Genomic DNA, 27,333 nt, shown 5'->3' with positions numbered 1-27,333 from the left:
GGGCCCCGCCCCCCGGACAGCGCCCGCGGGTCACAGCACGTACAACAAACGCCATAGTTTATTTTGGTGTTTCCAAAAACCAGAATGTTTTCAAACACAACTAATATAAAATACAGCATACGATGAGATCGATACCTATTTCCCCACATAAAGCAAAAAATATTTTCGGAAATTATCTCTGCCAATACTACCTGGCCGGTCGCTTATCGCTCCTCCCGGCGACGGCACCGCCCATTCCCGGGCTCTGCCGCTGGGGCCGGGCTGGTGGCAGCAACCTCCCGCCGGCGACCGGGGGGCTGCGGCTCCTGGCTCGGCCCAGCCCCCCAGACCAACTGAGGTCTCCGGGCGCAGGGCTGGGGAGTGCCCTTCCCTGGGGCCGTCAGGCTGTGCCACCCCCCGGGCCCAGGCCGCGTCAGAAAGCAAGTGTGCTGCATAGCGAGTGGCCAGGAGCAGAGAGGCCCTGTCCTGCGGCCACGGCCTCGTCAGTGTGGCACTCGGGATGAGCCTCCCCTGCGTTGGGGACACAGGTGGGTGGTGGAAGGTGCGCCCCCACCCCCCTGGGGATAGGTGGGCTCAGGCTACAGAGCCAGGTACGGTTCTAAGGGCCCTGGGGGGCAGAAGGCAGCCCCCCCTCCCTGAGCAGCCCATCAGAGTGGAGGGCAGGGGCACGGGAGGCAAGCATGGCCCCCACCCCTGGCCACCCCAGGGACAGGCTCCAAGGGGCCACTGCCTTGTACTGTCCCCAAAGGGTCTGGGGAGAGGACGGGGGGCCGCAGGGACGTTCTGGCTCCCCCGGGGGCCTTCGCTAGGGCACGGCCAGGTGCAGGGCAGTGCGCAGCGCAGCGCTCACGCCCGTGGAGAGGAGTGCAGCGCAAGGCAGCGCCCCACAACCTCAGCTGCGGGGTCGGGGCCAGCTGGCAAGGCATCGCCAGGCGCAGGGTAGTCTGGGCTGCGGCCAGCAAAGCAGGCAGGACACTGCAAGCCACAGCCTGGTGGACACGTGGCTGCAGCCGCGTGCCCCGGGAGGACCTCAGGCCCAAGGAAAACCCAGGCGGCGCCCGGCCAGGGCAGGCTCTGCCCGGCGTCAGCCAGGGTGTGGTAGGTCGGCAGCGAGGTAACTGGCCTGGGAGCCCCCGCTGCCACCGCGAGCCCCTTCGGCTCCCAGGGTGCGACCCCGTGTGCACTGCGCCGGCCAGGCCAGCTTTCTGACTCGTCAGTGACCCTGACCGGGAACTGTGAGCGGCCCCTCCAGTGCTGCCCGGTTCTGGGGGGCTGGGGTTCCTCCGAACTGTCCCACCTCCCCTGTGAAGTGTCACAGCGCAAGGCAGGGGCACCGTGGAAGCCACGGGGCAGCTCTGAACCGGGCAGTTGGGCAGTGTGTGTGAGGCGGGGCCGGGCCGTCCGAAATCGTTTAGTAGTTTTGGCTAAAAACGTAAACCTTGGAAAGAACGAGGGAGACTGCGTTGAAGGACACACGGATGTATCTGCTCACAGTACAGCTGAAGCCCCCGTCACCCCAGAGGGAAACCGGACAGGAGGGGGCGCAGCCACCTGGCGGCCGGGCCGAGCGGCGGGGGCGAGCCGCCGCCTCACCGGGGGAGGGGCCGTGCTCACCGTCCGGCCAGCACCGAGCGGTCAGGCCGCAGGAGGTGGGTCCAGAGCAGATTTGGCCGCCAATTTCCAGGTGTCTGCAGCGAAAGTTCTCGAACATCTGTGCCTTCTCGGGGCGGGGAGGGGGCAGGGGACGCGGACGCTGGCAGCCTGTCGAGCCCACCCGGAGCCGGTCCTCGGGGCCGCGGGGCGCGGCCGGCGGGGGGCCCGCTACCACTCCTTCTTCTTCTCGTCCATGGAGACGCCGCCGGGGCCCAGGGCCACCACCAGGAGCAGGCCCCCGATCACCGACATGGTCTGGAAGAAGTCGTACTTGAGGAAGTCGTGCATGGGCTTGTACACGGGCACGGTCCAGAAGGCGTTGAAGTACACGTTGACGGCGAACAGCCAGACCACCAGGGTCAGGGCGGCCAGCTTGGTCTTGAAGCCGACGGCCACCAGGATCATCAGGGCGGTGCCCACGATGTTCTGCAGGATCTGCGGGGGCGGGGCGGTGAGAACACAGGTGCGCGTGAGGGGAGCAGGTCAGCCGTGGCACCGAGGTGTGCCTGCCCGGGGCGGGGCGGGACTAGGGGGGCTGTGTGGCAGGCGGGGACGCGCAGGGGGCCATGGGCACGGGAGGTGCAGCAGTGCTCTGCGTGCAGCGGGCCAACGGCCCGGGGTCCCTGGGGCCACTGAGCACCAGCCTCCCCGGCCAAGGCCTGCTTGGCAAGCCCCTGGGGACAAGGGCAGAACCTTCTCCAACTGTGCGCCCCCAGCGCCGGAGATGACACGGTAAGGGCAGAGAGCAGAGGGAAAACGGGGTCGGCGTGAGGGGCCGGGCCCGGTGCAGCTGGAAGGCGCCTCCTGGGCACACGGGAGCCTGCGAGTTGGCCTCTTCCCGCGCTCGGGGGGCGGGGCGGGGTGGCACTCACGGAGAAGAAGCCGGTGTCGAAGTGCAGCAGGGTCATGAACATGAGCACCAGCAGCACCCGGCCGCCCAGCTGCATGTACTGCCGGGGCGAGCTCTCGCGCACCGTGGGCACGCCGGCGAACATGCTCTTCCCCTCCGAGCGGGACTCTGCCAGCAGCAGCAGCAGGCCCCCTCCCAGGGCCAGGTTCCTGCGGGCAGAGACGCGCTCGTCACCGGACCCGACGGGGGACGGGGGGACAGGGCCCCTGTGCCCCCGCTGCAGACCCAGCAGGACACGGAGGGCGCGGGGCCCCAGGGCCACCACACAGCGAGGGTCACCGAGCACCCGTGGAGCCGGTGCCGGCCGCAGCTCTACGGTGGACCAGCTGCGTCCCTGGGAGCAAGCGTGTTTCCACCTGGCCCCCCACCCCGTGAAGTCCGGGGTCCGGAGAAGCGACCTCACTCTCACTTGTGTGCTGGGGTCCTGGGTGGGGGGCCCTGCCGGCAGCCCGCACAGCCCGGGAGGGGGCAGGGAAGGCACCCGCGCTCTCCACCCGCAGTGCACGTACCTCATCAGAAACTTCAGGTCCCACAAGATGCTGTAGGCGATCGTCTGGGGACAGAGGACAGAGAGATGCTCAGGTGGCGGCACTTCCAAAGACCCCTCTTTCCTACCGGGCCACCGGCAGTTTTAGGCAGTTTTTCCGACAGAAAACACACAGACCGCCCGGACACCGGGGATGGCCCGAGGTCGGAGCGCCTGCTGAGTCAGAGCCCAGCCCGGGCGTCCGGGGGCGCGAGGCGGTCGGGACCCGGGCCCAGACCCCGCAGCCTGAAGACCCCGTGTGACCAGCCAGGGCTGCTTCCCCGTGGAGGAGAGCCCTGGTGGCGAGAGGGTCCTGGCCGAGGCCAACCCTGTGACTCGCCCCCCCCCCCACGGTCAACGACGCTGCAGAGGGCGGCGAAGGGGGGGCCCCGGTACCTGCAGCGCGATGATCCCGAAGAGCCCGAAGCAGGCGTGCTGCACGAAGTTCCTGCTCAGCACCAGGATGCAGCCGGCTGGGGGGGGGGGGGGGGCTGGGGTCAGAGGGCACAGCCCGGTGCCGCAAGACGGGCCGGAAGGGCGGTCCCCGCCCTGCCCTGCGTGCACGGGGCGCAGGCCGCCCCCAGAAGACAGCCCGGCGTTGGGGGGCGGGGGCGCAGGGCCTGAGGCCCCCGGGAAACTGCGTCCCGGCCCAGCCTGCCCCTCTCTCCCTCCTCCTGGACCCGTCCTTCCCGACGCCTTGGGCTCCCACGTCCCGGCTCCGCCCCGTCTCCTGCTCCGGGCCCTTCCATGCAGGGGCTGGGACCCCTCGCTAGCAGCCCCCGCCCACCACGGTCAGCTGGGGCGGACACCCAGCACCGAGGGAGCCCGCCCGCGCCCAGGGCCACTCACTCAGCTGCCCGAGCAGGTTGAGCAGCACGAAGGTGGAGGCCACCAGGTAGCCGCAGCCCCAGGTGCTGTCGATGTAGTCCCGCTGCTCGCCCCACTGGAACCACATGCGCACGCCGTCCTCCAGGAAGGTGCTGATCAGGCAGAGGCGCGCCACGTGAGGCAGGTACTGCTTCGTGACTCGGAGGAACTGGGGGGCCGCAGGCGCCGGTGAGGGGCTGCGGCCGGACTGGCACCCCCCGCTCCCCAGGCCCCTGCCGCCGGCACGCCCGCGCCTGTCTGCCGGGCACAGAGCCCGCGCGGTAACCCTCTGCTGTGACCTCTGTGTCACCTCGGCAGACACGTCCAGCGGCCGCCAGCCAAGAACCACCTCAAGACACAGCCTGTACCCCCGGGCCGGGGCCTCAGCGGCCCAGAGCCTCGGGGAGAAGGGCTCGCCCAGAGCCGCGCCGACCCTCTGCCCCCGCCACCCAGCGATGCTCGGGGACCCTCGGGACGGACGAGGGTGGAGAGCGCCCCGAGCGACGGCCGCTCCGGCTGCCACCGGGCTCCCCGGCCGGGCGGCCTCGTGGTCGGCCAGCCCAGGCTCCCCACTCGCCCCCGCCCGGCCCCCTGGGGCAGCGAGAGGCCGGCCGGCACGCACATGCGGTCCGGACCACGGCCCACTGCCCGGCCCGGGGCGGCCCCTCCACGGAGCCCGGGCGGCTGCCTGGACTCGGTGTGGGCAGCGGCCAGGGGGCTCAGGGGCGGGCTCTTGGGGGCCCTGGGAGGCCTCGCAGACCGAAGCCACGGGGCGCACAGCGGTTTCGGCGGCACCGACGGGCGGGCGAGCAGAGTCCCCGGCTCACGTCCAAGAGACACACAGACCGCTTCCGCCTGCTCCGCGCAAGCCGTCCCTGGGGACGCGCGCCAGGAGACAGAGGCAGGCGGACGCCGTGGTGCGAGTGTCAGCGGGTGCGCCGCCCCGGGCAGGGTCCCCCGCCAACGGAGCACGGCTGGGGTGCAAAGGGACAGAAGCCCTGGGACACGCGATAACAGAGCAGGAGCTCGGGAGAAAGATCGGGACCCGCCCGCGGGGTTGGCGTGTCAGCAGCGCGGGTCCAGAGGGCAGGCCGGCAGCGCCTGGCCCCCCCGCAGGCTGATAAGCCCGCCCTGGAGCGGAGACCAGGGCGCAGTGAGAGCGCTCCAGAGCGCAGGCTTCTCCGACGAGGCCCTGAAGGTGCCGGAGTCGCCCGCACCGCCCTCCCTCGCCGGGCGTCCTTCCCTCCCACCCGCGGGGCCGGGGCCCCGCGAGGTCAGCTCCACACTCGTGGGCTCGGCCCCTCGGCCCCCGCCCCAGAGCGGTGGCAGAAGTCACGGTGACCGGCGGGCAGCCTGGCCCAAGCCACCCTTCTCTGCAGCGAGGTCGGTGGGCCCAACGGTCGCTCAGGGTCGGGCCAGCCTCCAGGAGCCGGCCGAAGGGGTGGACCCGCGGTGACAAGAGGCCCGGGGCACTCCCGGGTGAGCGCTGGAGCCCACGCAGAGAGCGCACACGGGACACACACGCCCCGGCGCGACCGTGCGCGCTGCAGCAGGTGGGGCTCGGGACAGTGGGCGCCGCGCCCCCTCCCGCTCCTGCCTCGCAGCTGCCTCACGACACTTCCCAGGTGCCCGGCAACCGGCAACGATGCGAGCGCCCCGGCCCCCAGCAGGCAAACAGCACCCCCGCCCTGCAGCCGGGCCTCCGGCCAGGGCCCCACGGAGAGACCCTGGCAACGGCTCGGGCCTCAGCGGGGCAGGACCCCCGGGGATGTCGAAGCCGGGAGGGGGGCTCGGTGAGGCCGAGCAGACTGGAGGCCGGGCCACGGTGGGCCGCTGGGTGGGCGGGGGGACGCAAGGACGGAGGTCGGCAGCGCTCTGGCTTGCCCCCCCCAGTGGTGCTCCCCGTCTGTGGGAGGCCGGCGGGCGGGGGAGCCCCCGGGATGAGCCCAGGCCCTTAATTTCGGTGTCTGGGCCAGAGGATGAGAGAGCGGCGGCAGAGCCCGCCCCCAGACAGGTGACTCACTGCCCTCCCCCGGCCGGCCCGCGGGAAAGCCGCGCCACAGCCCCGGCCCGTGCTCTGGCCCGAGCACGCCCCCGGCGTCAAAGTCAGGTGCGGCCTGGGTGCAGGCTGCTCCCCGCCCCCCGCCTCCTGAGTTGGGCCCGTTCACAGCTCCCCCCACCCCCTGCCGCCCCCAGGGGCACCCGCCGGCACCGGACACGAGGGACAGAGCCGTGGTCGGCACCACGAGGCCCCGCCCGGCTTCCGCCTCGTCCCCGACGCCCCCCATCTCGGTCCCCTTGGCGCAGACCTGGCCGCTGAGCCCCTGCGAGCGGCTCTGGGCCGTGTCCCCAGACCAGTGCTCCCTCAGGGGCAGAGAAGAGCCTGGCCGCTGCCCTCGGGAGGGACTCGGGCAGGACGGCCGGAGGCGGACCGTCGCGGGAGGCACCTTCTGGAGGGACAGCCACCCTGGGGGGGCGGGGGGCCTTCCACAGGGATCCCCGAACCTCACAATGGAGCCCCACCGACTGCAGCTGAGCAGCCTCAGAAACGCAGGAAGCTGGGTTCTTCCCAAGGGGCTGCTACTCTGGAGGCCCGAGGGCACTCAGGAAGCGTGAAGAGGACACTGGCCTGAGCCTTCGCCCCGGGACGGAGCCAGCTGCGGCGCCCGTGGGGCACAGGAACCCCTTTCTCCTCCCGTCCGGGGCCAAAGGGCCGGGGCGAGCCGTCGCCACTCTTGGTCGGCGAACACCCCGAGGAAGAGGAGCCGGCGGCCTGGCCTTCCTTATCGCCGGGGTCAGGGGCCGTCCTCACGCCCTGGAAACCGCCGCCTGTGGCCAGGTGCCCTTCCTCAGCTCACGGATGCCTCGTGCGCATCTGCCGCGACCCCAGGACTCCCAGCCGGTCTCCCCGAGTGCTGCTCCGTGCGCCCCTGGAGGGACCGGCGGGGGCCGGCTGGCCCTCAGCAGCAGAGACGGCCGGGCGTCCCCCATGAGCACGCCACGGCGGGCAGAGGCCTCCCTAACCACGGGGCACAGCCAGACGGCGGAGAACCCCGTGGCGCCTCACCCCCCCCCCCCAGGAGGCCTCCCTAACCACAGCCTCGCCGCGTCCCCACCCAGACAGGTGAGCAGGGAAGAGGGCGTCCGCACCCTGCCTGCCTCTCTGCCCGCTCCTGAGCATGGGGCAGGAAGCCTGGGGGGCGGCGGGGGGGGGGGGGCGGACAGAGCACCCGCGAGCTGAGTCCAGGGCCCGACTGCGGGGGCCGGCCCGGGTCAGTGAGCCCGAGGCCGTCCTCACCACCCGCACTCTCCCGGAGGCCGCGGGAGCTCCTGGGTGGCAGGCAGCCCCCCAGCCCTTCTCTGTGGCGCCAGCGTGCAGGCGACAAGGGCAAGGCCGCACTGGAGAACGGCCCCCCCGTCGTGGGCGCGTCACCTTGGTGACCAGCCGTCAGGCTGAGCCCACCGAGCGCTCCCATGCCCGCTTACGGGCATCACACCCCGCACACAGGCCGAGGAGCTCCTGCGCCTCGGCCCTCCCTGCCGACCTGGTCTCAGGCGGCCGCTGGGCGCCTGGCTCCCATGGGGAGCACGGTCAGCACTTCCTGCGGCACCGGGACCGCCGGGGGCCGGAGGACACTGTCCCGGCCACCCAGGGCAAGGAGCCTGAGGCCAGCACCAGCTAACCAGACGGCTCACCCTGCGCTCTCGCCGCCTCGGACCTCAAGGAAAGGTCACGGACAGCCACGCAGCCTCCCTTCACGTCCAAGGGCAGAGACGCTGGCCGGCCTCTCGTGGGACCGGCCCTCCGTGGGCCAGGGCAGCGCGCACAGAGGGCCGGCCCGGGACGGTGCGGGGAAGGGCCAGAGTTCCGGGCGTCCCGGCCCGAGGGCGCCCGGGCGTTTTCTGTGACACCCTCAGCAACACCGGCCTCCAGGCCAAAGGCGCCACGCGTTTTTGCTCTTGTTTCCCGGAGGCTGGAGAAGGACAGACAAGCCGCATCATCTGGTGAGCAGCCTCGGGGATTCCCCACTCCCTTCGGATCAGATCGCTTCCACCCGAAAGGCCTGGGCTCTCGGCCCTTTGTCGCTGGCCGCTCGGCTCTGCCACTGTGTGGGCAAGCGTTGAAAACAAGCGTGCGGACCCAGCTCGGCTAGACTTGCTGCCAGAAGCCAAGACTCCGGGCCTGTGGTGTGGGCCCACCGAGGGCAGCAGGGCCAGGGCTCCACCCCGGGGGATCCCTGGACCCCTGCATCACCCACATGACCTCAGCCATCCCCAGGGCAGCCGACCCCTGACAGGCGCCGCCCAGGGCCGCTCTGGTTTTCGGGCCACACGCCACCTCCGCACCCTCCCGCCGGAGGAGGACTCCAGCCTTGGTGGGCCTCGCTGGTCTTCCCGCAGCAACCCTCACCGGGTGCCGCCGCCCTGCGCACCCTGCCCCCGGGGCCCCGCCGGGCCCCAGACTGGGCTGCGTCCGTGCAACGCAGACAGAACGCATGGAGGGAAGAGGGGACGCGTCGCCAGGGACAGGAGGCGGTGGCTGCTGGCAGGGAGCTGCCCGCGCGATAGTCGGCAGCAGCCTGGCCAGAGCTGCTGCGTCTGGACGGGGTTATGACACCCACTTGCACAACCGGGCTCCTCCAGGCCCGACAGCCGGGGGCCGCGGCCCCCGCGGTTCCCTGGGCTGAAAGGAGCCGACTTCCTCCGGAGTGGCTGATCGGGGAGATAAAACTGGGTCACCAAAATTATGTCAGTGAAAACCGACAAGGCCTGCGCTCGCTTGGAGCTGTTTCTGCAAGGGATACAAGTTTGAAACTGCGTCTGCAGACTCAGAGACACCGCCTCGCCTCCTCGGGAAAGACCGTGCTCCACGGCAATGCCCCCCCGCCCGCCCCCCCCCCCCACACACTGGTTTTATAACTCTGGGCCACAGCAGAGCGGTGCACTGGGAACCCGACCAACCCTGGGGATGCGGAACGGAAAAGCTTGTTCACTGATAACTGATCAGAAGACACTCGGTTTTTGTTTTTGTGTTTTCAAAAAAGTACGCACAGGCCTTCCAAGAAGCGCGGCCGCAGAGTGGGGCGGCTGGGAGCCCCCGCCAGGGGTCGGCGACTGGCCCTCGCCGCTCCGAACTCGGGCGGAGCCTGCGCGCACGCCTGTCCTGGGCCACCGACTGGCAGCCGGAGGGGCACCCCCTCTCTGCCGACACCGGGCGCTCTGTCCCCTGCGCCCGCCAGGACCTCTGCTCCGACAGCCTCCCACAGCCTCCCCCAGCCGCCCGCCCGCGCCCGGGAAGAGAAGCCGGGCGTCCCCTCCTCCCTCCCGGGCTTGTGTAAGATGGATCCTCATTCAACTCAGCCCCGGGGCAGAGTCCAGGGAGGGAGACTGCGGGGTCAAAGGGACCCCACCGAGTCCACGCACCTGGGGAGGGGACAGGAAAAGGGCTGTGCTTTCTGCCGTCGGGGTGCACACCAGGGCGCCCCCTTCCCTCCAGGAGGACCCCCAGACTGCCTTGTCTGACCAACCCCGCTCCAGCATCCAGCTCCCCACCCCGCCTCCTAGGAGCGCCCCGGCAAAGGAGAGGCGGGCAGGATCGCCCCAGCGGCCCGCACGGAGGGCGCTCCCCAAGCCCCCCGGGGCTCGGGCCACGGCCTCCGGGGGCGGGGAGGCAGCCGCTCACAGCCCCCACCTTCCAGGGAGGCCCGGGCCAGGCTGGGGGGACGGGCCACCCGAGCTGAGCGCCGGAGCGGGGCCCGAGAACACACCCCAGACCGTGCGTGGTGAGGAGGCGGCCGGAGGGGCAGGCTGGGCCCGGGGGCCGGGTCTGGGGGCGTCCCGGGCCGGGGCGGGCAACGAGCCCAGGCCGCAGGGTCGCGGTTGGGGGGAGGGGGCGCGATCCCAGGGGCGCGATCCCAGGGGCGAAGGCCCGGCCCAGGCTTCGGGGAGACCCTGCGAGTTCGGGGCGGGGGGCCGGCTCAGGGAGCCGCCGGGGCGCGGGGCCGGGGGATGGGGAGCGGGGGATCCGGAGGAGGGGGCCCGCGGAGGGGGCCCCGGGGGAGGGGGCCCGGGGCGGGGAGGCCGCGGGGCCCGCAGGCCGCACCTGGTCGGCGAAGTCCTCGGCCGTGCCCATCAGGTCGTTCTGGCCCATGGCGGCGGCGGGAGGCTCGGCTCACTCGCTCGCTCGCTCCGCGTCCGGCCCGTCGGCACCCGCGCCCTTCGCGGCCTCCACAGGAAGTGCCCGGCGGCCGGCCTGGCTTCTAGTCGGCGGCTCCAGCGGCTGCCACGTAGGCCAAGCCTTAAAGGGGCCGCGCCGGCGGGCCCGCCCGGGCGCGCCTTAAAGGGGCCTCGCACCGCCCGCAGCCGCACCGCCAGCCGCGCGCGCCGCCCCGCCCCCCGCGCCCTTAGGCCCGCCCGCCACGCTCCTGCCCCGCCCACCCCGCCCGCCACGCGCGAGGCCCCGCCCACCGCGCCGCGACCTCGCCGGCCGCTCCTGGCCCCGCCCACCGAGCTCGGCCCCGCCCACCGTGTAGGATACTCCACTCAGCAAGAAATTTAAAGCGGCCAGGCTCTCAGGGCCTGGTCGCCGGAGGGACACACCTGGGGCCCCGCAGATACGGTTTGGGCAGGAGGGTCACGTGGTCGGGCAGCCACACCCCGGGCTGAGGGTCGTCCCCAGGGTGGGGGATGGGGTGCTCGCCCAGACGCGGTCCCCACTGAGCATGCTCAGTCGAGGGTCCCACTGCTGGCGCGGGCTGGGGGCGCACCCCTAGCGCCCCACCGAGGGAGAGATAGAGGAGTGGAGTCATTATGGAAAAGTACAAGGTGTCCAGGTGTCCCCGGGCGGGGAGGCTGGGGGGACGAGGGCCCGACCGTCTGGGAGAAGCCACAAGGGACCCGGACCTCCTGCTGCCACCCCGGACCCCTACTTGGCTTAACGGTCGCAGCCTGGGCAGAGGCTGCCAGCGAGGGCCCCCCGCTCCGCCCCTGTCCTTCCGCCAAGGAAGCACGGGACGCGCTTTCTGGCCAGCGACTGCCTCCAGCTCAAAGGGTACCCCCAAAGGTGACCTCCTGGGTGCCCTTTGCCTCTCTGGACCCCGGTCTACCCCTTTCTGAAACCGTGGGTGAAATTAAGGACTCCGTAGCCTCGCCTGCCTGAACGTTGCCGGGGGAAGACAGTTCCGTCCTCCTCTCCCACAGGTCCGTGGCCTCGGGCCCATGCAGACAGGGCACCCAGGCTGCCGACGATTCATAGGAGCCCCCAGACTCCGAACACACTTGTCAGTAGCCCCCGCAGGGGGGTTTGGGCCGTGTCCTTGGCCCGTGACCAGGTGTAGGACCTGAGACATTCACAAAAGCAAAGCTGCAGAATTCAAACCCACGAACGTCTAATTAAACGCTTCTATGCATAACACGTCCACTCTGTGCAACATTCCATGTGGCCTCTGTGAAGATGCCGTTCTTCTGACAAGCATGTGCACCTGAGACTTTTCTCACTTCGGGTGGGAGGACTCCAGGGCAGCCCACCCGTGGTGAAGGGGGGGCGGGGGGGTCTCGGGGGGGCCAGAGATTTAGAAAGCGAAGTTACTGTTTCAGGGAGAAAAGACTCATGGTCCATCACACAGGTGCGTTGTCCGGTTTGCCGCTCCGGATAGGGCCTGAGCATCTGGCAGCTGTGTCACCTGCTCAGGACGCTGCCCCTGTGACTCCCCAAGCCGGGTTCAGGCTGCTCACAGGGGCCGAATCTCACAGAGCCCTCAAACTCTCCTGGGCTCAGAGAGTCCCAAGACCGGGGGGTCCCACCCCACTTCCTCCATCCATCATCCAGCCTCGCCCCGTGACGTCCGTGCACGCACGGTGGCCACCTCCTGCAGGTCAGGCTCACGCCCAGGCTCCAGGGTCCGACCCCGAGTGAGTTCCAGTCTGATCTGGGCCGTCTCAGCTACTGGAGCTGCAGCCTCAGGCAGGACCCGGCCCCTGGGCCTCCGTGTCCTCCAGCCTGGACACGGAGACGGCAGTGGCGGGGACCGGCGTGCAGAGCACAGGACACGGTGCCGGGCGCGCACACGGCTGTGCCTATGGTCACACCAGATGCTTCCTTGTTTGGATGCCCAGGGGGGCGGCGGGTGCTGGACGCTGGCATCGCAGGGGGCTGGGGAGAGGGACAGCCCCGTGCTGGCTCTCGGGTGCCGCTGGTCCTCGCTGCAACCTGACGCCGGGCGAGGGGCCGCGGGGAGAGCTCCGGAGCCGGCCCCAAAGAGACGGGCTCCGGTTCGACCCTCAGACGGCTGCTCGGCCTTCCGGGTCGTTCTCTCTACCTGCGGAACGGGGCAGAGATGCTCTCGGGCCGCAGGGAAGGCAGGGGGAGCGGGGCGGCTTCGGAGCTGAGCGCACTTGGGCAGGGAAGGGCTGGTGAGTCCCCTGAAAGCCTCTTCCCCTTCCGCGGGCAGGTGCTGCACCAGCTGGCCCCCGGGGCCTTGGGGGTGAACCTGGTGGTGGAGGAGAGAAAAACCAGAGCGAGGCTTGTGCTAAAGCAGGTGAGCGGCCGTGCCCGGGCCACCCCCCCCCCCCGCCCCGTGAGGGTGGGCCCCCGAGTTAGAGCAGCTCTCGACGGGACAGCCGCAGCTGGGCTCCTTTCGGCCGCAGCCTCCAGGCGGACCCGGTCGGGCAGGGGCGTGGGGTGGCTCGGGGTGCTCCAGCTTCCCCTCCCGGGTGGCCGTTACCTCGCTGGAGAGGAAGTGCCCCTTTTCACCCTGACAACAGCCACGACCGGTCACTCAGTGAGGTGTCATCTCAGTTAGCCTCCCGCCGGCCCAGCGACGCGGGGGCCACGGCCCCACCTCACAGCCACGGACAGGGCAGGGGCTCCCGGAGGCTGCACGCAAGCTGGGGCCACGCAGTTCCTGCGACAATGTGACCTCCAGCTGCCTCAGTGGGGGCCACCAGTTTTACAGAAGGGGACAGGGACGTGGCCAAGGTCCCACTGAGCTAAGAACGGGACACCAGGCCCTCTCTCGGACCCAGTGGGGGACAGCCCTCGTGTGTCCAAGTCTGGTGGGCCCGTGAGTCAGGGGCCTGGGGGAAGAGAGCTGGCACCTGCTGGTGTCCCCGGACATGGCGGGGACACGTCGAGGTCAGGACACCCGTGCAGGTGGCGAGCCCTTCTGCTCTGCCAGGCCTGCTGTCCGTGGGCCTGGAGTCCTCACCCTCCTCTTCCTCCATCACTGGCCTACTCGGGGCCGGCCCTGCTGTCTCCTGGATAGTCAGGAGCTTTCTAAAGAGTCAGTGCAGATGGTGGTGCTGGTGCTGGTGATGGTAGAGATCGTGGTGATAGCGGTGGTGACAGTGATGGTGGTGAGGATGGTGGTGAGGATGATGGTGGTGGTGGCAGTGGTGATGGTGGCGATGATAGAGACGGTGATGGTGGCGGTGGTGGCGGTGGTGGCGGTGCGGACTCGGGACAGGTGTGTCCCCGCAGGTGGAATGCCTGGACGTTCACCACGCCAACGAGGCCCTGGAGGAGGTAACCCTGGGGGGCTCCCCGCAGAGGACGGGGTGCAGAACACGCGGGGAAGGTTCTGTGCGCTCCTAGGGAGTGACAGGAGGTGGGGGGCAGCCTGGGTGGGGGCAGGAGGTGGGGGAGCAGGTCTGGCCTCGTGCTGCTGGGCAGCCGGAAGCCCGCAGGCCGGGGAGGGCATCTGCACCTGAACTCGCGCACCCCGACCTGGGCGCAGACGGCTCTGGGCGCGCGCTCTCAGCCGGGGCCGCGTGTTGGTGTCTGCATGTCCGCCCGGGCCCTCGGCTTGTCCCCCAGCAACCGTCCTCCGAAGACGTGCGCGACGACGGAAACGCCCCTTCCAGCAGGAACCCCGGAGCACAGAGTCGTGTGACAAAGGCGCTGTTTCACGCCCCTCCGCTCCCCCAGGCGGAGACGGCCCTGCCGTCCCGGCTGCTGCGGCCGCGGTGACTGCAGCTGCGCACACTGTGGTCGCTGGGCGGAGGCTCTGAGCCGCGCCGCTGAGGTTCACAGGGCCGTGTCTGCCGCCCTGGGTGACGGTCTCTTATCGCCGCCCTCGGTCTGCAGTGGCCAGCTTCCAACCCTCGCCCCCAACACAGCTATTCGGTCCCCAGTGTGACCGACAGGCAGGGACGGGCCCGGGCCACATTCCGGCAGAGGGGCAGAGAGCCCTCCTGTGGCCCCCAGACCCTCCCAGCTCCCTGCGTTCCGGCCCCTTCCCGGTCCCCCACCCCCCGCCCACACAGGCGCAGTCCCGGCTCTCGGTGGCTGTGGGACGGTGGGGGTCCTCTCCGCTGCCTGCTGTGCCCCTTCTCACCACACTTCCCGCCGGGGTGGGGGCAGGGCACCTGCAGGCAGGCGAGGGCGCCTCGGTATACACCCCCCGTGAGCCCCCCACCTTCTCCAGCCACCCCTGCCGGACACTCCTCCTGCTCCGCCAGGCACTTGGCCTGCGTCGGGGCCCTCGGTCCTTGTGACACCCCTGCCAGGCAGATGCCACTGTCACCACTGTTTCCAGGGGAGCCGAGGAGGCTCAGAGAGGTTGAGGAGCCGCTCCCCCGTCACACAGCACAGGCGGCGTGCACCTGCCGGAGCGGGACCCACGCCGGGTGGTGCGGCCCCTGGCCACCGGCCAGCTGCACACGGTGCCCGGCCTGCCCGGGGCAGGACACCGGCGTTCTTGTTGGCGTGCGGGGCAGGGGAGCAGACACTGAGCGTCCGGGTCCCCGACCGCCCCCCCTCCCCACCTCTGTTCTCGTGCCCGCAGCTGATGCCGCTGCTGAAGCTTCGGCACGCCCACGTCTCCATGTACCGGGAGATGTTCATCGCGTGGAACAGCCAGGTGGGTCAGAGCCGACGCCCGTGGCCGGGGCCCCTCGGCGGCCGCGCGGACGGCGAGCTGCGGGCAGAGCATGGGCTCTCTGGCCATCGGCTCAGGTGTGCCCCAACCACCCCAGTGGGGGCGGGGTTGTTGTCCCAGGTCCAGGCAGATTGCTGCCCCGGCCGTGGCCCCAGGCTGTCCTGGGCCCCTGGACCTGCACAGCTGACCAGCGAGCTCCTCCCCGGAGCCGGGAGGCCCATGGGGTGGGCAGTGCCATCCCCAGGTCCCTGGGTGCAGAGGGGTTCAGGGGTGCCCCGGGGGCGCCAGGCCGGGCCCCCTGCAGCCCCTGAGCCTGTACCCCACCCTGTGGGCTGCGGGCCTTCCTGCCCTGCAGTTGTTGCCCCCCTGGGACCGAGGGGGACAGCACTGGGGGCGGCGGGGGCCTCTGCTGAGTGGGAGACCCTGATCACGCGGCCGCGGCCACCTGGGGCTGGCACCCCTGACCCTGACTCCCTCTCACACGCGTTACCCCCCGCCCACCCCGTTTTGGGCCGGGCTCTGGGGGAGGACTCGGGGAGAGGCCGCCGCCCCATCCATCTTGTGAGCTCTTCAGGAGGCACGGAAACACCAAGCGGCCATTGTCTCCCTGCAGGAGGGGGAGCGGGGTCTTCCAGAGCCCTGGGCGTCGGCCCCTGACCGGGTGTGCCGGGGCCCCTCGGGCGGCCCCCCCTGGGGAGCAGGCAGATGGACGCCTAGCCTGGGAGTGGGAGTGGTTCTCCCTGTGGCCAGGTCCGAGTGCAGGTGCAGCTGGGGTGGGGGTGGGGCTGCAGACCCGAGCGGGGGGTGGGGGGCGCTCCCAGGCGCTCCGGTGCCCCAGCCACAGTGGGCAGTGCTCCCCCCACCACCATGGACAGCGGCCAGGGCCCGTGTCCCCACAGACCTCCCAGCTGCTGCTCTGCCTGGTGATGGACTACAGCCGGGGCAGCTTCCAGGAGGTCATCCAGAAGAAGAGGGAGGCGAAGGAGGTCATCGACTGGGAGGTGAGACAGGCTGCCCTGGCCGCCTGGGCCCTGGGACCTTGCAGCCCCCCCCCTCGGTGGGGATGGGGGTGGGGCGGAGGGGAAGGCAGGGCCCCCAGGGCCTGTCTGCCCGAATCCTCAGGTCTGTGTGTGCAGCCGGGCACACTCACACGGTCGTGCCTGCGCAACCTGCCGGATCGGGGCGCAGAGCACCCCCGGAGTGCCGGTCGGTCCCAGTCGGTCAGGACCCCCGGCCCGGCCTCGGCCCGCCCTGCAGTCCACGCCTGTGCACCTGGTTCCTCACCTGGCGCCCTTGAGGCCCGCCTGCGCCGAGCCGGCGCCAGCACAGGGCTCTGAGGGAGGCGGCGGCGGCCCGAGCATGGCCGGGGTCCCTCTGGGGGACCCAGACGCTCCCTGTCCCGGGACGGGCCGCAGAGCAGGCGTGCGCAGCTCCGGCCCACGTCCCGGTGCCCCCCGCGCCGGCCTGGGGCCCGGGGCTCGCTGGCACTGGCCGCGCTTTGGCGGGTCCACCTGCTCACGTGCATCGAAGGAGACGTTTAGCTTCAGCGGTTGTGGGTGCCCAGAGCAGTGGGTGCCCAGAGCAGCGGGCACCTCCCGGCCACCTGGGAACCCCCTGTTGTGCCCATTCGGGTCCGCTGCCCGCTCAGACCCCGGGGTCGTCTGTCCCTTCCTGTCGGTCCGTGGACAAGTGTCCAGACAGTCCCCTCCCCGCCCGCGGCTGGCCAGTTCTCTTTCTTCTGTTCTGTTTGGTCTTTACTTATTGGGCCGAGAGAGAGGGGAAGGCAGGGAGACAGGCAGGGAGAGAAACCCGGGTCTGTCGTCCCCTGCTCTCGCACCCACCGGCCGGTCCCCGTGGGCCCCGACCAGGGTCAGACCCACAACCTCGGGTATCGGGCGCTCTAGCCGCCGGAGCCGCCCGGCCGGGCCGGCTCTCTCTGCTAACAGCAGAAGTTCCTGGTCGCAGTGAGGTCGGCGCGACCTCGTGGGGACCGGGGTGCGGGGTCTGAGCTCTCGGCTGGTGCGGCCATGCGCAGCCTGGCCGGGTCCTGCTGGCCTCCCGGGGGGGGGGTCGCGGACCCGGAGGAGCCACTGTGGGGGCCCCAGCGCACGAGCCTGCGGCCCCCGCAGCGCCGGCGCCCCTCGCTCTCTCCCCAGTGGATGCACAACGTGCTGGGCCAGGTGCTGGACGCCCTGGAGTTCCTGCACCGGCTGGACATCATCCACAGGTGACCGGGGTCGGGGGCCAGGTCGCTGTCGGAGGGAAGGCGCCGTGTCCCCTCGGACACCAGTGCCTGCGTGCGGGACCCAGGGGGACGGGTGGGGCCGCAGCACGTGCGTCTGGGGCGAGGGCAGGCGCCTGTCGGGAGCACCGGCCTCCCGGCACGGCACCGTGGTCAGAACGCCACCACCCCCCCACCCTCCGGTGACGCACCCGCCCGGCGCGGCTTCTCGGAGGGAGGGCGAGTGGACGCGGCGGCCGGTTCTAAAGTGCAAGGGACGAGGGCAGAGAGCGGCGCTCCCCGGACCGGACGGGAGATTAGCCGCGCGGCCTCTGGCCCCGGCCCCGCCCCTGGAACCCGCGGTCTGAGGGGCTGGAAGGACGTCGGGGGGGGGGGGCATCGGTGTCGTAGGTCACGGAGGTGGGGAGACCAGGCGGGCCCCGTGTCGGAGGGAGACGCTCAGGGTCGGGGTCGTCCCCTGAGTGAAGGCGTCGAAGCTCAGACCTGGGAGGAGCTGCGGGATTCGGGGGTGGGGGGGCCCCCACCTGCAGGCGGCCCAGTCTCTGCGGTTTAAAACGCCCGGCTGTGCCTCCTGTGCGCAGGAGACAGTGTTCACAAGTGGGCTGCAGAGGGGCTTCCGTGGAAGAGGGGGCGGGGCGGGGCGGGGCGGGCAGGGGTAAGGTCCAGGGTGCACGCCGGCCGGCGGGCGGGCGGGGCGCGAAGGTGTCCCCTTGGTTCCAGGAACCTCAAGCCCTCCAACGTGGCCCTGGTCAGCCGCAACCACTGCAAGCTGCAGGATCTGAGCGCCGCCGCGCTGATGACCCACAAGGCCAAGTGGACCATCCGAGCGGAGGAAGGTGGTCGTCCCGCCCCCCCTCCCCCCACCGGCCTGGGTCTGGGTCGGCCGCGCTGGCCAGGGAGCCGCGGGGGCAGGGCCGTGCACCCAGGGCTGGCCGCTCAGAGTCCAGGGGGCGGGGGCCGCCCCAGGGGCCGGAGCACGGTGACGTCAGACCCGTCCTTGCTCCCAAAGGCCCCACACGGCCCCGCGGGGCTCACGGGGGCTCAGACCCCGGACGGGAGCTCAGCAGCGGCAGCCCACCGGGGTGGAGGGGCCACACAGGGTCCACAGTACCCCTAGAAAGTGCTGACCGCCATGGGGGAGTGGGCGGGCCCCGGAGGAGGACGGCAACACGCCCAGACGGGAGGCTGTGGGGGGCCAGGCGCTGAAGTGACCCAGGGGCCGGGAGAGCCGGGGCGTCCGGGGCATGAGCTCCCCCACCCGAGACACGACGGTGGGGCCCGGTGCGTGAACGGGCGGGTGGGTGGATCTGCTGGGAGCATGGATGGCGGGGGCCCCTGGCGGCCCCCTGGCGCTGTTTGACCAGGGAACGGAGGTCCAGAGCGGGAGGGGCTGCCCGCGGCCGGCCAGGGCCTGACACAGCTGGACCAGGACCCTGCGCGGATGGCTCCGTGTCTGGGGTTCAGGCTGGGAAACCAGGGTGGGGCCGCTGGCACTCTGCCGGCAGGTCCTGACCCTCACAGGGGTGAGGTGCGCCCCGACCGGCGTGGCTCTGCGGGCTGGGCGTCGCCCCGCAGGCCGCAGGGTTGTGGGTTCAGTTCAGGTCAGGGCACGGGCCTGGGCTGCGGGCCAGGTCCCCAGTGCGGGGCGCACGAGCTGCAGCCACACACTGATGTTTCTGTCCCTCTCCTTCTCCCTCCCTTATCATCTCTCTAAAAATAAATAAAGTCTTTGGAAAAAGAAAAAAGCCCTGGCTGGCGTAGCTCAGCGGGTTGAGCGCGGGCTGCAAACTCAAGGGTCGCAGGTTCAATTCCCAGTCAGGGCACGTGCCTGGGTTGTGGGCCATGTCCCCAGTGGGGGGCGCAGGAGAGGCAACCACACACGGATGTTTCTTTTCCTCTCCCTCCCTCCCTCCCCTCTCCACAAAAATTAAATAAATAAAATCTTAACCAAAGAAACAAACAATAAAGGAGCAAGATATTTCAGAGGGTGCAGATGGGAGCCCCCTTCCGTCTGCTGCGCCCGCGGCCGCCGCCGCCGCCGCCGGGCGGGCACCTGAGAGGTGGGCGGCTTCTCGAAGACCGGGGGCGGGGGCCTCCCCCCTTCCCCCCGTCGCCCGGCAGACGCTGTCCTCGCCCCTGAGCAGGGCGGCCACGGGCTTCTTTCCTGAGCTGCTGCTTCCGGGGGAGGCCAGGACTCACACCCGCCCTGCCCCCCAACAGACCCCTCCCACAAGTCCTGGATGGCGCCCGAGGCCCTCGACTTCTGCTTCACCCCCAAGTCCGACATCTGGTCCCTGGGCTGCATCGTTCTCGACATGGTCACCTGCTCCTTCCTGGGGGTGAGCCCCCCAGTCCTGCACCCCCTGCTCGAGTTCAGGGTGGGTTCGGCTGCAAGCCACGGGGGCCGGGCCTGTGCTTGTCACCCGCGGGCTGCAGTGGCAAGGCGCCCCCACCGTGGGGGGGGGGGCCTGCGGCAGCCCGAGGGACCCCGCCCCCGTGGGCAGGGAGGAGGGTTGTGCCCCACGGCCCTGGGCTTCTGTCTGAGCCGCCACTCCTTCCGGGCGGACTCCGGGGCCCAGGGGAAGGGGGCGGCCGCGTCTCCCCGCCCGCTCGCCCCGGTGCCCGGCGGCTCCACCATCCCTGCCCCCCACCCCCGCAGGCCACGGAGGCCATGCTGCTGCGCAAGTCCCTGCGGAGCCAGCCGGAGGGCCTGCAGGGCGTCCTGAGGACGGCGCGGGAGAGGCGGGTCACCCACGCCTTCTGCTCCCTTCTGCCCGAGATGCTGCACGTGGAACCCTCGGAGCGGATAGCCGTCAGGTGAGCTCGGGGTCTCGCTCCCTGCTCCCCCACCGTGTCCTGGGCACGGCCCCTGGCGGGCGAAGGCCGCGCCCGCCCGCCTCCCGGGGGCCCGGCGTCCCCAAGGCTCGCCGCCCCCAGCCCAGTCCGGTGACGTGTCCCGGAGGACGGAGACCACAAGGCCGCCCCTGCATCCGGCGAGGGGCGTGCGGCCCCAGGACCTGGCGGATGCGCCGGTTCTAGTTTGTTTAAAAACCAGGAGAGCGAACCTGCCACACCGAAGCCAGCGGGGCTGTGCCCGCCTTCACGCCACCGTGGCTGGGAACTCGGGTGTTCGGTGTATTTTTTAAAAAGATTTATTTATCTATTTTTAGAGAGGGAAGGGAGGGAGAAAGAGAGAGAGAGAAACATCAATGTGCGGTTGCTGGGGGCCGTGGCCTGCAACCCAGGCATGTGCCCTGACTGGGAATCGAACCTGCGACGCTTTGGCTCCCAGCCCGCGCTCAACCCACTGAGCTGCGCCAGCCAGGGCCGCTTGGTGTCTCTGCAGAGGACGGGCTCACACGGGCGAGAGACGCGGGCCCTCCGGGAGGTGGGGCTGCTGGGGCGCCGGGGGGGACCCACCGGTGGCACGTGAGAGGCGTGCCACACGGAGTCCACACGGGACGTCGGGGGCCAGCGTCCACCCGGGCGGGGCCGCCCTGAGCGTCCCAAGGCTGCCCATCGTCCGTCCGTCCGTCGGAGCGCCACGAAGGGCCAGCTCGCCCACCACGCGGCTCTCTCGTTCCCCCCAGCGACATCATCCGCCGGGCCCTGGAGAGCAGCAACTTCAGGGCCCCGAGGGGCGCCCTGGCGCCGTACCAGCGGGCGGTGCCTGAGTTCATCTCGCGCATCCTGCTGGAAGGCCACGTGGCCAGCATCTTAGGTGATGACCAGGGGGGCCCGGTGCCTCAGCTCCCGCGGGTCAGCACCCCGCCCCCACCCCACCCCTGGGCTGCTCCTCCCATGGGGCCGGCAGGTCCGGGGGGGGGGGGGCTCCGGCTGCCCTTCCCTCTGTCCCCCGTGCACCCCGCTCAGGCTCCCCCGCCGGGCGCCCTCCCTGCCCCTGCAGCCGCTGAGCAGCCCCTCCCTGCCGCGCCCCTGAACACCAGCACTGGCGCCCACAGCCAGGGGGTCCCGTGCAGAGCAGCCCTCCCTGCGTGGTCAGTGCTTGCCCAGGACCCCGGTGGCCGGCAGGCGCGTCCCTGCAGGGGGAGAAAGTGCGTGGGGCTCCGCCGGCCACTCGGCACCCTCAGGCCCCCGTCACCGGCCCAGCACCCCGCACCCCGCACCCCGCACCCCAGGTGTCTGTGCTGGGCTCTGCCGCACACCCCGGGCTGGGGCGCGGGAGCTGGAGGTCATTTCACGTCCCAGGACGGCCCCGCCCGCCCGGCCCTGTGTCCCTGCGTGGGGTGTGGGTGGGCTGCTCCCTCCGTCCGCCCGTCCGCCGCGTGGCTCTCCGCAGGGACCCCGCAGCGTCTGCCCGCTCTGGCCCGTTTCTGTGGGAGGGTGGCCGGGAGGCACCGGCTGCTGGGCTTCCCCGTCTCACGGGCACGGGCTCTGGAGGCGGGCCCGCCCCGCCCCACACCCTCCCGCCCCCTCCCTGCAGAGGTCATGCGCAACTTCCCCCGGCGGCCTGAGGTGCAGCTCGAGGTCATGAACAGGCTCATGACGATGCCCGACGACCAGCTAGGTAGGGGCCCCTCCACTCCCCTCGCCCAGCTCCTCTCCGGGGGGGGGGGTCCAGGCCCTCACCCCACACCCCCAGCAGTGTCCCTCCCGCCTCTGAGGCTGGTCTCCGTCCCCACGAGGGCCCGCTTGGACGAGGCCACAGTCCCGTGTGGCCGCCGCCTCCCAGCGCCGGGTGCGCGCAGCTTGCAGCCCAGACTGTCTCCCGCCGCCTCCCTTCACCCGAGCCTCACGGCTGCCGCGGCCGACACTGCCGCTTCCAGCAGCCCCCCCGGCCCCGTGGCGCCCGAGCGCCCTGGAGCCCCCGGGAGGGCCTGTGTGCTCCCAGGGGGCACGCTCCTGGGTGTGCAGGGCGTGAGGACCTCACGCTTCCACAGACACTGCAGCCTGCCCTCCACGGATGTGCCCACTCACCCCCCACCCGAGGGCGCGGAGCCTGTCTCCCCAACAGTCTCCGTCAGCAAGGGCGGCCTTTCCCCCACTTTGCCAAAACGCGGTTTTGTGCAGCGTGTCTGCTCGGCCTCCGTCCCAGCAGCTTGGAAACGACCCTCACTCGTCCATCTGTCCGTCCACCCACCCCACTGCTTGTTCCAGTCGCCTGTCCCCCCGTCCGCCCACCACCCGCCCAGCCCACCACCCGCCCATCTGTCCGCCACCACCCGTCTGCCCCGCATTCCTCTGCCGGCCACCCGTCCTTCCGCAAAGGTCCGTCCCACGGCCCCGGAGAGCAGAGGCCCCGTTTAGGCTGCAGCAAACACAGCCCTTGTGTGGGCCCCCCCGCCCCCCCTCCGGAGCAGGCCGTGGGAGGGGGCTTTGTCCTTCCTGCAGACACCGAGGGAGGCCGCCAGGCCCCTTCCTGCCACCTGGAGCCTGGCCTGCCACAGGCGGGTCTGGACAGGGGCCGGCCCTGGCCTGGCTTCCTGGGCACTGCGGCCCTGAGAGGGGGGAGGGGCCGGGAGAGGGAAGTGGTGGTGGGGGGGAGCGGGCCAGGATGGACCCTCGGTCGTCTGCTCACGGCTGCCCCCCCGCCCCTCGCCAGCGCACAGCACGGCTGGGCGGGAAAGCCGGGGACCCCGGAGGGGCACTCCCCGGGCTGCGGATGGGCAGGGGCTGCGGACAGGCAGGCCGGTCCAGGGCAGGGCGGCCCCGTGGTCACGTCTGCACGTGGGTGTGGCCGCAGGAGAGCTCTGGTCACAGAGCTGGGCCCTGGGGACAAGATGCCCGGGGCGGCCACACGCCAAGCATGGTCACCCCGCCCCGCCCCCTGTGACGCCAGCCCCCTCTGGTGCCCGGGCCCCTGCCCCCAGTCCCCCCCGCCACTGCCCTGCAGGTCTGCCGTGGCCACCGGAGCAGGTGGAGCAGCTGGTCGCCGTCCTGCAGCGGCACCAGAGCGTCCTGGACATCCAGCTGTGTGGCGGCGCCCTGCTGCTGCGCGTCCTGGGCCAAGGTGGGCGCCCACCCCGCCGGTGGGCCGGGCCCCCCACCCGCTCACGCAGCAAGCCGCGCGGCAGCAGGGCCAGGCGCACCTCCGCGTCCTGCACGGGGGAGGAGGGGCTCCCCGCCCCCTGGTCCCCGGCGCTGGCCGGGGTTGACCCCAGGCTCCGCCCGCCAGCGCTGGCCCAGGACCCGGCCGAAGAGAGCCCGAGGGACGGCGAGATCGCCGCCTTCCTGCTGAGCACCATGCGGAGCCACCCAGGCTCCAGGCAGCTCCAGGTCATCGCCTACAGCCTCCTCACCGTCATCTGCGGCCAGGGTGCGTCCGCCCGCCCGCCCGCCGGGCTGGGCGGTGCGGGGGGCCTGAGGGGGTCTGTCCTGCCCACCCACCCCGTTTCCTCTCGCCCGATCCCTCCACGGGTGGGCACAGGCACCGGCCAGGCCGTGCGCCGGCGCCGGCTTCTCTCGGCCCGCTGCCCGCCGGCCTCCCAAGGCCCCCAGGGAGGGGCCGTGCCCAGGGCTGCACACGCCCGCCCCCTCCCCGCCGCCTGGTGAGGAGCCATGGACTCTCCCTGGAGGCCCGTGGCGGCCAGGGGCAGCGGGGCGATGGGCTGGACCGCTGGCCACACGTCAGGGATGCCACTGTGGGGAGGGGACAGGGCGTGTCACAGCAGCGAGTGTCCCCCGGAGCACCCGTCGGGCCCCTGTCAGGCCGTCCCGCCGGGAACCAGCGGGGCCCCAGGGGGCTCAGTCTGCTTGGCGGCAGCCCAGGGGGTGGGGCCGGGGTCCGTGGGAGGAACACGACGCTGTTGGGGCCCGGGGTCCTGGGGTGGGACGGGTGTGCTGGGGCTGGTGGCCCCCGGGACGCCTGCCTGGGTCGGGCCCAGCTGCAGGGGGTGCACCAGGGACTGCCGCCTGAGGACAGTGCGGGACAGGGGTGGTGCTCTGGGAGGGCTTCCTGGAGGCGGCCTCCTCCACGGCCCCTGCCCCACCCGCCCGGCAGGGCACGCCGCGGAGGAGCTGCAGAAGGCCGGGCTGCTGCGGCACGTGGTGGAGCACCTGGGCGCCTGGGACGGCCACAGGGACCTCTGCCTGGCCAGCCTGCGCCTGCTCTGGACCCTGCTGGTGGGCGGTGAGTGGGCCCCCTGCCCCGGCCCCAGGAGCGGGGGGGGGAGAAAGGTGAGGAGAGACCCAGAGAGGAGCTGTCCTGGGGATCCCTTCCCGGGGTGCCTCCCGCCCAGCGGGACTGCCAGCTCCCACATCCTGGGATTTCCCCACAGCCCCTGGTTTAGGAAGTCAGCCCCCCCACCCCCCACCAGTGATGCAGAGACGGCCCGGCCAGGAAGTGGGGCCTCAGTTACGATAGGCGTGAAGAGGCCCCCACTCCCAGACCCACTGGTACTAGACCAAGGTCACAGACAGAGGGAGACTCTTGCCAGCAGCAGGGAAAGGACAAAGCCAGTCCCGGAAGGTGGCCAGACGGGAGGCTGGGGGGAGGCTGGGGGGGGCCCGGGGAAGGGGCGGTGCCCCGAGGGAGTGGGCGTGCTGGGTGGGGGGCTGGGGGAGGAGGAAAACCAGGACAGCGTGATCAGTAAAAGAGATGGGCCCCCGCCACGCCGCCCCTCTCCCCAGGCCCCCTGGGTTTGGCAGCACCTGGGGGTGGCTCTGCCCAGGGAGGGAGGGAGGGAGGCTCCCGGCCAGGAGGGCGCAGAGCCGGAGAAGGCCCCGCCCACACCCGAGCCCCGCCTTGGGACTCCAGAGAACCCCCCCCAGTGTCCGTGGTGGGCTGGAAAGCAGCCCCCCGCCAGCCACCTTCCCGTCTCTGAGGACAGCTGACAGGGTCCCCCAAGCTCCCGCTCTGCTGGCCTTGGTGGGAGGCAGCGGTGGGGGCCTCACCCACAGGCCTGCAGGCGCCCGAGGGTGGGGTGTCTGTCCCCTGTCCTGGCTCCAGCTGATACCTCGAGCAAGGACCTGTTGAAGAAAGCCCCGGACTCCATCACCAAGTTGCTGGCCACCTACCCCACGGACGCGGACATAGCCGAAGCCGGCTGCGCGATCCTCTGGCTGCTGTCCATGCTGGGTGAGCCCCCCGGGCCGGGGCCCCGGGGTCCGGGGGCGGCCCTGGGCCCCTGGGGTGACGCGCGGCCCCCTCCGCAGGCTGCATCGAGGAGCCCCTGTTCGAGGAGGTGGTGTCTCTGCTCCTGCAGAGCGTCCGGCTGCGCCAGGACGGGGTGCTGCTGGTGAACAACGCCTATCGGGCGCTGGCTGGCCTCGCCCAGGTGTCCGGTGAGCCCGGGCGGCAGAGCGGCCGCCCGCCGCTGGGAGGCAAGGGGGAAACCGGCTGCCCCCCCCCTCCCCGGGGCAAGGCACCCAAAAAGGAAGAGGAGCAAACTCTGTCCCTGGGACCCAGGGGTTGCCATGGAGACACACACACACACTTGTTAACTTTTTCCCTTTCGCTCAACGCTTCCTCGGGCCGTCCTTGTCCGTGGCGAGTGGGCCCAGGTCTTCCGGGCACCTTGCTCCTCCAAACCGCCCAGGAGGCAGGGTTGTCTCAGGGCCCAGCCCCAGCATGAACCCCGAGGTGTTGCCCCTGCCCAGCCCTAGCCCGCCAGGGTCGCCAGCCGGTGTGCGTGGGAGCTCCCGCCCCTGCCCCCCGGGTCTGGGCCTGTCCCTGTGCGCAGCCTGGCCAAGCTCAGCCCCACGGTGCCTGGGCCTGAAGAGGGGAGCGGGGCCGCCTCCACTCCCGGGAGGGGCTCGGGGGGCCTGGCAGTTCTTCCCTCTCGGGCGGAGGCACCCGGGGCTGCAGGCCTGCCCCACCCCGCCCGGGGCCCCCCAGCTCCAGACTGCAGTGGAGGCGAGCGCCACCCTCAGGCGACAGAGAAGGGGCTGAGGTCCCAAGGGCCACCGCCGGGCGCACGAGGGGCGGGGTTGTCAGGACCCAGTGACCAGGACCCCAGAGGCCTGGCCACCTGCTGGTTGTGTGGCTGCCCGGCCACTGCCATGGAGAGTCGGTTCCCCTGGCCCCAGGAGGGCATGTGACAGGACGTCCAGGCAGCACCGTGATCCTTGTGTCCACAGGCCCCGCCCACAGCACAGGGCGAGGCTGGGAGCCCCGTGTTCCCACCAGGAAGTGAGGTGGCAGCTGCCCTACACCTGCGGGAGGGGGCTGTGACCTCGGAGGCGCCCAGGCCTCGGGAGACCGTGCCCACCTCTGCCAGCGCCAAGGCCAGTGCAGCCCCAACACTCTGCCCTCAACAGCCCTAAGGCCCCGGCACCCGACTGCGCCCGTTGCCGGAGGACGGGGAGCTGGGCAGCTGCAGGGAATGACCGGTCCCTGCCTCCCCTCGCCCCAGAGCTGGCGGCGCTGCGGGTGGTGGTGCCCGAGGCGCAGGGCAGCGGCCTGGCCCTGGTCCAGGAGACCTACGCGCGGCACAGGGACGACCCAGAGGTGGTGGAGAACGTGTGTTGGCTGCTGGTGCAGCTCGCCTCCCACCGTGAGTGCCGGCCAGCCGGCCACACCGCCCTCGGGGGTGGGGGCGAGGGGGCGCGGGGGCGGCTGCTCCCAGCCTGCCTGGTGGGAGGGGTCCCCCCCCCCAGACAGGGCCAGAGCCCACTGTGCACGGAGCCCACCCAGGCTGAGCCTGAGCCCCAGCGGGAGGGACCCAGCCTTGTCCTGCCAGCCCCTCCCCCGAAGCGCCTGAGCTGGGCCTGGGGCAGCGGGCTGGTGGGGCGCTGCAGGCCAGGGGACCCTCGCTGTGCCTGCAGGGGACATCCTCTGTGAGCTGGCATCCAACGGCATCGGGGCCCTGGCCCAGGAGATCAAGGAGCGCTTCCCCTCCAGCCTGGTGAGTGCACAGGGTGGGGGGGGCGCCCCCTGGGGGCCAGGCTCCTGCAGCAGGAGCCCCCCACAAGCCTGATGCCCCACCCCCGAGCTGAAGGGGAGGGGCAGGCAGGCCCGGTCGGAGGGCTGGGTCAGGTCACAGTGGCTCCTTGGGAAGGAGCTGCCCGTGGAAAGTGACCTGCCGAGTGTCCCCTCTGTTCCCAGGAGCTGGTCTCGTACGCAGAAAGCCTGCTCCTGAGACTGGGCGAGGCCGGGCTGCCCTGCTCTGCTGGGGGGCCGGAGGCTCCGGCCTGAGGACCCAGACACCCCGCCAGCGGCCGGAGCCCCCTCCCGGAGCCGTGCACCTGAAGGGCATTCTCCTTGGGGCGGGGCGGGCAGCCTCAGCCCTGGCTCGATCGGGTGGCTGCACTGGACCCGCGGGCCTCCCGACCACCCTGAACAGGGGACGAAACAGGA

The 27,333-nt window shown here is 71.5% G+C and overlaps 2 protein-coding genes across 4 annotated transcripts; one reads left to right on the top strand and one right to left on the bottom strand.

The window, feature by feature from the left end:
- Positions 1-40: 40 nt before the first annotated feature.
- SURF4 (surfeit 4) lies at positions 41-10,241 on the bottom strand. Its single transcript, XM_045846084.1, has 6 exons — positions 10,060-10,241; positions 3,939-4,125; positions 3,486-3,562; positions 3,073-3,116; positions 2,526-2,712; positions 41-2,088 (listed from the first exon to the last, which is right to left on the bottom strand). The coding sequence occupies exons 1-6, from the start codon at positions 10,105-10,107 to the stop codon at positions 1,822-1,824; spliced, it is 810 nt and encodes a 269-aa protein (XP_045702040.1). The 5' UTR covers positions 10,108-10,241; the 3' UTR covers positions 41-1,821.
- STKLD1 (serine/threonine kinase like domain containing 1) lies at positions 9,570-27,333 on the top strand. Of its 3 annotated transcripts, XM_045846074.1 has the most exons (19): positions 9,570-9,739; positions 12,407-12,493; positions 13,435-13,479; positions 14,741-14,815; positions 15,733-15,834; positions 16,990-17,060; positions 17,796-17,911; positions 19,296-19,414; positions 19,735-19,892; positions 20,666-20,796; positions 21,520-21,603; positions 22,930-23,046; positions 23,212-23,352; positions 24,037-24,165; positions 24,985-25,113; positions 25,191-25,319; positions 26,390-26,530; positions 26,802-26,881; positions 27,082-27,333. In XM_045846074.1, exons 4-19 carry the CDS (start codon positions 14,744-14,746, stop codon positions 27,169-27,171), a joined length of 1,809 nt encoding a protein of 602 aa, XP_045702030.1. In that variant the 5' UTR covers positions 9,570-9,739; positions 12,407-12,493; positions 13,435-13,479; positions 14,741-14,743; the 3' UTR covers positions 27,172-27,333. The 3 variants fall into 3 exon arrangements, with proteins under 3 accessions (XP_045702030.1, XP_045702031.1, XP_045702032.1); XM_045846075.1 differs by lacking the exon at positions 13,435-13,479; XM_045846076.1 differs by lacking the exons at positions 26,802-26,881; positions 27,082-27,333 and having other exon boundaries at positions 26,115-26,524.

Source organism: Phyllostomus hastatus, unplaced genomic scaffold (genome assembly GCF_019186645.2).
Source record: "Phyllostomus hastatus isolate PE091 unplaced genomic scaffold, TTU_PhHast_1.1 phas_contig_495, whole genome shotgun sequence".
Lineage (NCBI taxonomy): Eukaryota > Metazoa > Chordata > Mammalia > Chiroptera > Phyllostomidae > Phyllostomus > Phyllostomus hastatus.
This window is presented reverse-complemented; position numbering and strand designations above follow the sequence as displayed.

Excerpts from the sequence above, each read along its gene's own strand:
- STKLD1 (XM_045846075.1), top strand. The coding sequence starts at position 14,744 with ATGCCGCTGCTGAAGCTTCGGCACGCCCACGTCTCCATGTACCGGGAG. Across the intron at positions 21,604-22,929 it reads GATGCCCGACGACCAGCTAG|GTCTGCCGTGGCCACCGGAG; the intron begins GTAGGGGCCCCT and ends ACTGCCCTGCAG. Across the intron at positions 23,047-23,211 it reads GCTGCGCGTCCTGGGCCAAG|CGCTGGCCCAGGACCCGGCC; the intron begins GTGGGCGCCCAC and ends TCCGCCCGCCAG.
- SURF4 (XM_045846084.1), bottom strand. The coding sequence starts at position 10,107 with ATGGGCCAGAACGACCTGATGGGCACGGCCGAGGACTTCGCCGACCAG. Across the intron at positions 3,117-3,485 it reads TCGGGATCATCGCGCTGCAG|ACGATCGCCTACAGCATCTT; the intron begins GTACCGGGGCCC and ends CTCTGTCCCCAG. Across the intron at positions 2,713-3,072 it reads GACCTGAAGTTTCTGATGAG|GAACCTGGCCCTGGGAGGGG; the intron begins GTACGTGCACTG and ends CTCTGCCCGCAG.